The sequence below is a fragment of the Protobothrops mucrosquamatus genome, unplaced genomic scaffold, assembly GCF_001527695.2.
Source record: "Protobothrops mucrosquamatus isolate PMUCROS unplaced genomic scaffold, P.Mucros_1.0 scaffold2854, whole genome shotgun sequence".
NCBI lineage: Eukaryota > Metazoa > Chordata > Lepidosauria > Squamata > Viperidae > Protobothrops > Protobothrops mucrosquamatus.
Genome location: NW_015388884.1, coordinates 91,824 through 102,263, shown reverse-complemented (window position 1 = coordinate 102,263; position 10,440 = coordinate 91,824). Strand labels below are relative to the sequence as shown.

Sequence of the window (10,440 nt, the reverse complement as noted above, 5' to 3'; positions counted from 1 at the left end):
GAGCCTCCATTCTTGTACTAAAAAACCTCCTATTCTAAAATGCTCAACAGCCTCACAGGACCACATTCCCTCTCTCCAACCTACTTCCCTCCTCCTTCCTTCTACCTCCTTCCCTCTTCCTCTCCACCCTCTCAACCACTCTACTCTACACATCCCCCCTCCTTCCCTCCTCCTCTTCCAAATGTGTTCCTGGAGGTCATCCGAGCCTCCATTCTTATCTCACTACCATTCTAGTATACCAAAATACATAAGAAATCCCTTTCCCCAACCCCCCCAGACTTCCCAGAACTGATTACGGGATTAAACACTCATCTTCCTAAGTCTATATAAAACTACCCAATATAAACTAATCTAATATAAACATACTTTAACTCATAAAAAAAATAATCAAATATAAACTACAATAATCTGTCTACATAAAACCAATCCATCTTCACCAATCCCTTAATCTTAATAAAAAAAGAAAAAAAAAAACTTTGCCTTCTCTTCAATTCTTAGCTTTCAATCACCAATTATATATCACCTTATCAGTATATCATATCAAAAGTAACATTTTATAATAAACAATAATCCCTCTACCCCTTAATATACAATGCTATAATTTTCCACAACTCCACCATAATAACCATTAAAATTCAGAACACTTTTAAAATTACATCCCACAATATTAATTAATGCCAGTTACCATGTAACTAAAGTAACCACTAAGATTCAGAACCCTTTTAATCATATAAATATTTCTTTAAAATTACATCCCAAAGTATTGATTAATCACATCAAAAATAGCATCTCTTAACCACTAAAATTCAAAATACCCTTTTGAATCCACACCTCCACCAGAATATCCCATCTCCTCCCAAAAAAATTTTTTCCCCAAAATTAATCTCTTAATATCTCGAGCAAAAATACCCCATATTATTACATCACAAGATACTCTTAAGAAATAAGCAATAATATATACAATACTATAATTTTCCATTTCTATAAGTGTTTCTTTAAAGTTACATCCCAAAGTCAGATATATCATCTTATCAGTATATCATATCAAAAGTAACATTTTATAATATATTGATTAATCACATCAAAAATAGCATCTCTTCAAAAATCCCTTTTGAATCCACACCTCCACCAGATCCCATCTCCTTCTCCCAAAAATTTTAAAATTAATCTCTTAATATCTCAAACAAAAATACCCTGTATTATTGGATCACAAGATACTCTTAAAAAATCCCTCAGCTGCTTCTCCTAATATGCAATACTATAATTTTCCATTTATAAGTATTTCTTTAAAATTGCATCCCAAAGTCACAACTGAGTCCATCACCACCTCTTCTCTGTATCCTTATAAAATTTCTTTAAATGTTTCCAATCCAGTTTCCGCTTTTGCCGCCAGTCCTTCCAGTTATCTTCCTTAAAATCCAAATCTTCTTCTTGAGTCTTTGTCAGTCCACTTTCAGCTTTTACAGGCTCCATTTTTCCCTCCATCCTGGCCTCTGCAATACCATACAAAGCAAATGATATGTTCTGACAAAATCCTTGTAATTCCCTTTCCAAAAAATCTTCAGATTTCTCTCTAATTTGTTTCAAAACTTTTTGTAAGTATTCAAGTGAAACCATCAATAAAATTAAAGAAAAATTAACTTCAGATTTAAACTGTTGAAAATCTTTCAACAAGGCGGAAGTTCCATTAAGCAAAGCCATTTTTCAAACTTCTTTAAGCACAGCTTCGGAAACAAAAGGGGGGAAAAATCCAAAATCCAAATCCAAAGTTCTTTCCATTAAAAAAGAAAAAGAAAAAGAAATCACTAAAGCTTTCCATATCAATGTTACAAGGGGTAACAATTTCCCTCTTCATTCAGCTCCACCGGAAAGTGAAAGTTAAAAAAAAAAAAGAGAAAAAATCACTCTCACTTTGAAGAAAGGCAAACCGCAGCCATCTTTTTTCTCTTTTTTCCCCCAGTTCAATAGGGAAGATGTTAAAAAATTGAGTTAAAGTCTTAAATTGCTCAAAGTCTAGTATCCCCGGGCAATTCCGTCTGCTTATTATTACTCACAAGTCTCTATAATTCGCGGAGGTGGAGGCAACGACTCGCTTCGCTCCCCAAAAAAAGGGAGCAAAGGCATTTGGGAGACGGAGGTTCCCGGACTCTGGAGGAGCACCCAATTTTCGCTCTCCCTAAATTAAGGGAGAGCTTTTGGGGCTCTACTCCTATCCGGGAGTACTCACCTCGACCCCTTCTCCCGGGGCACAAGGTTCCAAGCCGCTGAACAGCTGGTGTCCGCTGTTCAGGCTGGCTCTGACGCCTTCCCAAGCGGACGGCTCCAAAAGAGCCGCCATCGGCGCGCCGTCCCACCGGAAGCCCATCAAGAACCTTTGTTTTCTTAACTAGGTTTTGTTTTGAAGAAACTCATATTAACCGCATACAAACTAAAGCATAAATCACAATTTGTAAGATCCAGAATTCGGGTTCCCACCAAGTTGCAAGATCAACCAAAGCAATCACATCATAGTTTGATGTTGGACATTCTCTCAGTAGTCCAAGAATGAAGAATGTGACATTTCCTGGTTGACAGAGATTTCAGATGTAGTTAGCCAGAAGTGTCTGTTTTGAACTCAGATATAGCTTTATGGAGCAGATGGTTATCTCTTGAGAAGTGATATTGTCTCGAAGTAGATTTGGTGGATTTTTAAGCATCCCAGATCAGAAAAGCTCTGCTTTGGAAATGAGATACTATTTGTACACAATAGTTTTATTTCCATGCCTTGCTCCACCCTTGCAGCAGTGTGAGATTAGTGCCCACTGGAGTACAAGATGACCAAGGGTGGCATGCTAAGGTTCCAGTGGAATTTATAGAGCTGCTTTGTGAAACGGGCAGTTTTTGCCAAGCTTCAGATTCACTTCCTCTCACTGTGTCTCTCGCACAGTAATAGACTGCCGTGTCTTCAGCTTTCAGGCTGTTCATTTGCAGATACAGCTGGCTTTTGGCATTGTCCCTGGAGATGGTGAAGCGGCCCTTCAATTTGTCTGAGTAGAACTTTCCACTAGAATCAGTATAGATTCGTGCAACCCATTCCAGACCTTTCCCTGGAGCCTGTCTCACCCAGTTCATGTGATAGCTGCTGAAGGTGAATCCAGAACCTTGGCAGGAAAGATGGAGGGACTCTCCAGGCCTTCTCACATCTCCTCCAGACTCCATCAACTGGATCTGAGATCGGACACCTAAAATGAATGGAATTTGAGTGAGCTCTGCTGTATACAAGAATTAAAATGGAAAGAAACACAGCTGATAGAAAGAAATTACCTCTGAGGACTGCTAGTAAGGACACCAAGATTAACCACAGGATCATTTTTCCTCCCTGTAAAGATTGGAGGAGAATTGATGGCAAAAGATTTGGGGAAGTGCACAAACTTTGTGTTGATGGGTGTAGCCTGAAAAAGAAAACCACTGCCTCCTTTAAAGGGGTAATTGTGATTTGATTTACATATCAGTAGGTATAAAAAGTCTCCTCATTGTGTACTGCACAGTCCAGGAAAGCCAGACTATTTTTCTTAAGAGGGAATGTCCCATGAGAACTTCATGTCCCTGTCCACAGAATTGATGTGTTTGGTGAAGGCTTCTACTTGCTGTGTTTTAATTTTCACCCAAGTATGATCCACAAACCCATTGAGTGGGTGGAATTCCATTGAAGGAGATTAGGACTTTGGTTTCTACTTCTTCTGTTTAGAGGTTGGCCACAATGGGGGACAAATGTGAACCCATGGTGCAGACATGTGTTTTGTCTGTAGAAACCTTCATTGTATTAAAATAAGTAGTGGTCAAGCAGAGGTCCAGCAGGGAACATATGTGGTCTGGCCTGAGGTTATTGGAGGGGAGTTAGTTAGTTAGTTAGTTAGTTAGTTAGTTAGTTAGTTAGTTAGTTAGTCAGTCAGTCAGTCAGTCAGTCAGTCAGTCAGTCAGTCAGTCAGTCAGTCAGTCAGTTAGTTAGTTAGTATGGAGCCGATGGTGGTCTCTTGAGAAGTGATATTGTCTTGAAGTATATTTGGTGACTTTTTAAGCATCCCAGATAAAAAAAGTCTACTTTGGAAACGAGATACTATTTGTACACAATAGTTTTATTTCCAAGCCTTGCTCCACCCTTGCAGTGGTGTGAGATTAGTGCTCATTGGAGTACAAGATGACCAAGGGAGGCATGCAACATATACTAAGAATTCTAAGGTTTCCAAAAAAATTGCAGAGCTGCTTTGTGAAATGGGCAGTTTTTGCTTTGCTTCAGATTCACTTCCTCTCACTGTGTGTCTCGCACAGTAATAGATTGCCGTGTCTTCAGCTTTGAGGCTGTTCATTTGCAGATACAGCTGACTTTTGACATTGTCCCTGGAGATGGTGAAGCGTCCCTTCACTTTGTCTGAGTATAACTTTTCACTGGAATCAGTATAGATGCGTGCAACCCATTCCAGGCCTTTCCCTGGAGCCTGTCTCACCCAGATCATGTAATAGCTGCTGAAGGTGAATCCAGAACCTTGGCAGGTGAGACGGAGGGACCCTCCAGGGCTTCTCACGTCACCTCCAGACTCCACCAACTGGTTCTGAGATTGAACACCTAAAATGAAAGGAATTTGAGTGAGCTCTTTTTATACAAGAATTAAAATTGAAAGAAACTCTATAGGGAGGATACAGTTACCTTTTAGGACTGCTAGTAAGAATAACAAGTTTAGCCACAGGATCATTCTTGCTCCCTGTAGAAGATTGGAAGATAAGTGATGGCAAAGAATTTGGGGAAGTGCACAAACTTTGTGTTGATGGGTGTAGCCTGAAAAAGAAAACCAACTGCCTCCTTTAAAGGGGAAATTGTGCTTTGATTTACATATCAGTAGGTATTAAAAAGTATCCTCATTGTGTACTGCACAGTTCAGGAAAGCCAGACTCTTTTCATTAGCATCTTCCTTTGTGACCTCAATGTATCTCTCCATAGAGTTGATGTGTTTGGTGAAGGCTTCTACTTCTTGTGTTTTAATTTTCACCCAAGTATCATCCACAAACCCACCGAGTGGGTGGAATTCCCGTGAAGGCGTTTAGGATTTTGGTTTCTACTTCTTGTATGTAGAGGTTGGCCACAATGAGGGACAAACGTGCACCCATGGTGCATCCATGTATTTTGTCTGTAGAAACCTTCATTGTATTTAAAATAAATGGTGGTCAAGCAGAGGTCCAGCAGGGAAAATATGTGGTCTGGGCTGAGGTTATTGGAGGGGAAATAAGTTAGTTAGTTAGTTAGTTAGTTAGTTAGTTAGTTAGTTAGCTAGCGAGCTAGCTAGCTAGCTAGGATGAAGCTTTTTCTTTTAAAAATATATTGTGAGTACTATACTGGATTTTACGTTAAATTAGCTTAAGGAATGTCTTTTGGGTAAAGGCTAAAGAAACTGGTTCTAAGTAACAAAGAGAAAGCATGAATTAAGTATGATTTAAATCACAATTTGCAAAGCATAGAATTTGAGTTCCCACCAATTTGCAAGGTCAAACCAAAGCAATCACATCCTAACTTCATGTTGGACACTCTCTCAGTAGTCCAAAAATGAAAAATGAAAAATGAAAAAAATGTGAATGTGAGATTTCCTGCTCGGCAGAAATTTTAGATGCAGTTAGCCAGAAACATCTGTTTTGAACTCAGATACAGCTTTATGGAGCAGATGGTGGTCTCTTGAGAAGTGATATTGTCTTGAGGTATATTTGGTGAATTTTAAGCATCCCAGATAAAAAAAAGTCTACTTTGGAAACGAGATACAATTTGTACACAATAGTTTTATTTCCAAGCCTTGCTCCACCCTTGCAGTGGTGTGAGATTAGTGCTCATTGGAGTACAAGATGACCAAGGGAGGCATGCAACATATACTAAGAATTCTAAGGTTTCCAAAAAAATTGCAGAGCTGCTAAGTGAAATGGGCAGTTTTTGCTTTGCTTCAGATTCACTTCCTCTCACTGTGTGTCTCGCGCAGTAATAGACTGCCGTGTCTTCAGCTTTGAGGCTGTTCATTTGCAGATACAGCTGACTTTTGGCATTGTCCCTGGAGATGGTGAAGCGTCCCTTCACTTTGTCTGAGTATAACTTTTCACTGGAATCAGTATAGATGCGTGCAACCCATTCCAGTCTTTTCCCTGGAGCCTGTCTCACCCAGTTCATGTCATAGCTGCTGAAGGTGAATCCAGAACCTTGGCAGGTGAGATGGAGGGACCCTCCAGGGCTTCTCACGTCACCTCCAGACTGGTTCTGAGATTGAACACCTAAAATGAAAGGAATTTGAGTGAGCTCTTTTTATACCAGACTCCACCAACTGTGCCTGCGATTGGACACCTAAAGTAAAAGGAATTCCAGTGAGCTTTCCTGTATAGAAGAATTAAAAGGAAATGAAACTGAATAGGCAGGAAAGAAATACCTCTGAGGACTGCTAGAAAGGACACCAAATTTACCCACAGGATCATTTTTGCTCCCCCTTAATGAATGGAGGGCATTGATAGGAAAGGATCTAGGAAAGTGCTCAAGTTTTGTGTTGGTGGGTATAACCTGAAAAGGGATCATAGGGCTTTCTTATAGGGGAAATTGTTCCTCAATTTACATATCTCTTGGGATAAAAGAACCTAGAAGATCATTTGGTTACATATTACTTTGCACAGACTTTATGCATGTGGTTTTTCAAAAACTGTGAAATTATTTGCTATGTCCTCTGATTTCAAATAGTTCACTTGCTAGTAAAATTGGTTTTTGGAGATGGTGAAGCATCTACAAATTAGAAAAGTGTTTCTAGAATGAACACTCAAAGCTAACATGTGCAGATGCACTCATACGGAAGCATATATGAGCCATATAATGACAGTGTGGAAGGCCATAGGATAAGCTATCATGGTTTGTTAAAGCAAACAGAATTAATTTGATGCAGGCTCAGCAGGAAAGATTTCTAGAGAACAAAGTTTCATGTCATAACCAAAAAAAAGTCACTTTCAGGAAATAATTTTAGAATGGAACATTTTCTTTGGGAGACTTGAATATGTCACCTCATGGCCATCCCACCAAAATAACAGTTTCCTTTATGTTATGGTAAAGAGTACAACAGTGACTCTATCCATGGTTTTGAGGAGAGAACAGTCACTTCTTGAGGAGTTGGTTTTGACATGGGACCATCTCTACCAATTTTCAAGCCAACAAAATTGAAACCTCACCAGGAAATTCTGGCTTTATTTCCCTTCCCCTCCCCCCATGATCAATCTGATTATGTGGGACAACATTGCCCTCTGGTGTGCATGATAAACAAAAGCAGGGCTGGTTCTCCAGGGAGATGCTTGCATTGAAAGATAGGAATTAAGTCCTGGGAAGGCATGGTTGAACTCCTGAAGATCAAATCATGTTGACCGAGAAAGCAAAGCTGTTGTCTGATTGCCTTGGGAAGGTTACTGTTCTGGAGAATTTGGAGACCTCATAGGATTATGTTTCAAGGAATTATTGCAACAAATAGATTGAATGATAGATATTTAAATGAACAGTGTGTGTGTGTGTGTGTGTGTGTGTGTGTGGTCTAATTTATAGTAGTGAACATATATTTACAGAAGGGAAATTGGATCCACTATAACAGAGGTTGTGATTTTGTGTGCGGACCGGTTGTTGGCATGCCGTGGTCCAGTGCTGGTCCAGGAACTATAAGAGGTAAGAAAAGTAAATGGAAAAACTGAGTAAGTACCTCAGCAGAATGTGATGGAAAAGTTAAAAAAAAAAAAGTTCCTGAAGTGACAGGAGGAAGTAGAATCCTAAGATTAAAATAAAAATAATAATAATACACTGTTTGAGTCCAAAGAAAATGTACATAGTGAAACGAGGGAGGAAGAATGAGTGAACCGAGTAAATATCAACCTCTACTGAAAGTGAAATTGAGGGACTCATTAGATGGGTATAAAAAGAAGAAGTTTGGACTGCAAGATGAAGACCGTGAAGGAAGAATCCTAATGAATAAATCTGCATTTTTATTGCAAAATAAATTTGTAGAGCTGCTGGGTCAAATGGGCAGTTTTTGCTTTGCTACAGATTCACTTCCTCTTATTGTGTCTCTCGTACAGTAATATACAGCCGTGTCCTCTGGTTTGAGGCTGTTCATTTGAAGATACAGCTGGCTTTTGGCATTGTCTCTGGAGATGATGAAGCGTCCCTTCACTTTGTCAGAGTAGTAGATTTCTCCTGCATTGTATTTTATTGTTGCAATCCATTCCAGTGCCTTTCCTGGAGCCTGTCTCACCCAGTTCATGTCATAGCTGCTGAAGGTGAATCCAAAGGCTTGGCAGGAGAGACGGAGGGACTCCCCAGGTCTTCTCACATCCCCTCCAGACTCCACCAACTGGACCTCAGATTGGACACCAAGAAAGAAAGGCTGTTTAATAAGAACTCTTGTAGGTAAGCACATAAACAGTTGAAAACCCCATCTCTTTGGAAGTGAAAATAATACCTCTGAGGACAACTAACAAAGATATGAAGTTTAGCCAGAGTGGCATTTTGCTCGTCAAAATATCAGAGGATTGTTACTGATGGGAAAACATCCAGATAAGCACTCAACCTTTGTGTCTTTGTGTGTTACAGGAGAACGGGAAGATATGGTTCCTTGAACAGGAAGTTGTCACTGAATTTACATAACCCTCAAGATAAAAGAGCTTTTCTAGAGTTCCTGGGACTTTCTTTTTGGACATGGTTTTCAAATGCTGGGTAAAAAAAAAAACTCTAAGAAAAATGTGAAGCAATAGATTGCTTTTGGAAGATGTAAAACCGTATCTTGAACATTCCAGGTGATACATTATATTGCTACTGAATTTACATAGCTTTGGGAATCAAAGTGCTAGTCTCTTCTTTGACCTTGTTGATTTAGTGGAGCCTATATTACACCAATAATATTTAGATGATGAATTGTAAAACCATCAAAATAATGTGCTCAAATTATGATACAAATAGGTGCAGATATTTAAGGGGGGGGATAAAATGCTATTTTGTAATATCTGCAACTCAGGAAAGTGTTTCTAAAATCAACACCCAAAATTAAGTGTCACATAAACTCTCATACAGAAACCATTTGTCTGAAATGATATAGGGTTTCCTGCCTGAGAAGGGGGTTGGACTAGAAGATCTCCAAAGTCCCTTTCTATTCTATTCTATTCTATTCTATTCTATTCTATTCTATTCTATTCCATTCCATTCTATTCTATTCTATTCTATTCTATTCTATTCTATTCTATTCCATTCCATTCCATTCTATTCTATTCTATTCTAGACAAAAAAAAAATATGAGCCAAGCTAGGATGAAGGAATAACAGGGCAGCCTTTCCTAACTCTGCAAAAGGAGACCTGATCTCCTTCAGACCATGAGGTCTGATGACTTGCAACAAGGGCAATGGAATTCCTTCTCTCGTTCTGCCCATTAGCCTCACAATGATGTGTTACCGCCAGTCCAATGTCTTCTTGCTCTAATTCTCCCAATTTCTCTGATCCTCTCATTTGAAGAGGTCTATAAATTTAGCCTTATCTTTTCCTCAAACAAAATATTTCCAATGCTAGCATGTCCTGCTCACCAACTAAAATGTGCCCAGAGCTGAATTCTCCTAAAGGATCTGTGAAATTCACAAATCCAAAATTGTGGATGAATCAATACAATAATAATTATTTTTAATTATTATTTTGTCATGTTTATGCAGTGTATATTGGAGGTGGTTACCCTTTGAGAGCTGTATGCAATGAAATCTCATTTTTAATGTATGCTGATTAATGTACATTTAAAGTTACAATAAAGTTACTATTCTATTCTATCCTCAACTTACCACCAAAATTGAGCCTGGCATTTCTGTTGCTAAGCGAGACAGGTTTTAAGTGAGTTTTGCCCCATTTTATGATATTTCTTGCCACAGTTGTTAAGTGAATCACTACAGTTGTTAAGTTAGTAACATACAGTAATTGTTAAGTGAATCTAGCTTCTTCATTGACTTTGCTTGTCAAAAGATCACAGAATGTAATTGCATGTCCCAGGGATACTGCAATCTTCATAAGTATGAACCAGTTCCCATCAAAATTTTGATCATGGGGATGCTACAAATGTCATAAGTGTGAAAAATGATCATATGTCACTTTTTTCAGTACCGTTGTAACTTCTAACAGTCACTAAACAAATGGTTGTACGTTGAGCACTACCTGTATGGAAAGCACATCTGGACAAAGAAGGTTTTCTGATTGGCTACAATTTGATTTTCTATCCTCTAGTTCTGCTTATAGAAAATATGTGAGTTAGCAAAATATGTGAGTTAGCAAATGTTTGTGCATTGGCTTCTCATTTCTGGCTCTCTGTCTTTATCACTATATTTGTGAAATCCTTTCAAGAAAGTCAATGTTGATGGTGCTTTTGCATGATTCCTCACAATAGT

The 10,440-nt window shown here is 38.8% G+C and overlaps 3 gene segments (V, D, J or C); all 3 read right to left on the bottom strand.

Annotated features, from left to right (window-relative positions):
- Positions 1–2,751: 2,751 nt before the first annotated feature.
- LOC107296532 lies at positions 2,752–3,427 on the bottom strand. The segment is given in 2 exon segments: positions 2,752–3,221; positions 3,304–3,427. Coding segments are annotated over 2 exon segments (516 nt in total).
- A 697-nt stretch (positions 3,428–4,124) lies between these two features.
- On the bottom strand, positions 4,125–4,809 carry LOC107296519. The segment is given in 3 exon segments: positions 4,125–4,192; positions 4,300–4,603; positions 4,685–4,809. Coding segments are annotated over 3 exon segments (387 nt in total).
- Positions 4,810–10,320: 5,511 nt separating this feature from the next.
- The window catches only part of LOC114923314, a 730-nt gene continuing 610 nt past the window's right edge, over positions 10,321–10,440 (bottom strand). The window contains 1 exon segment of the V gene segment in view: positions 10,321–10,440. This exon segment is cut by the window's right edge and continues 407 nt beyond it. Within this exon segment, the coding sequence occupies positions 10,321–10,440 (120 nt within the window).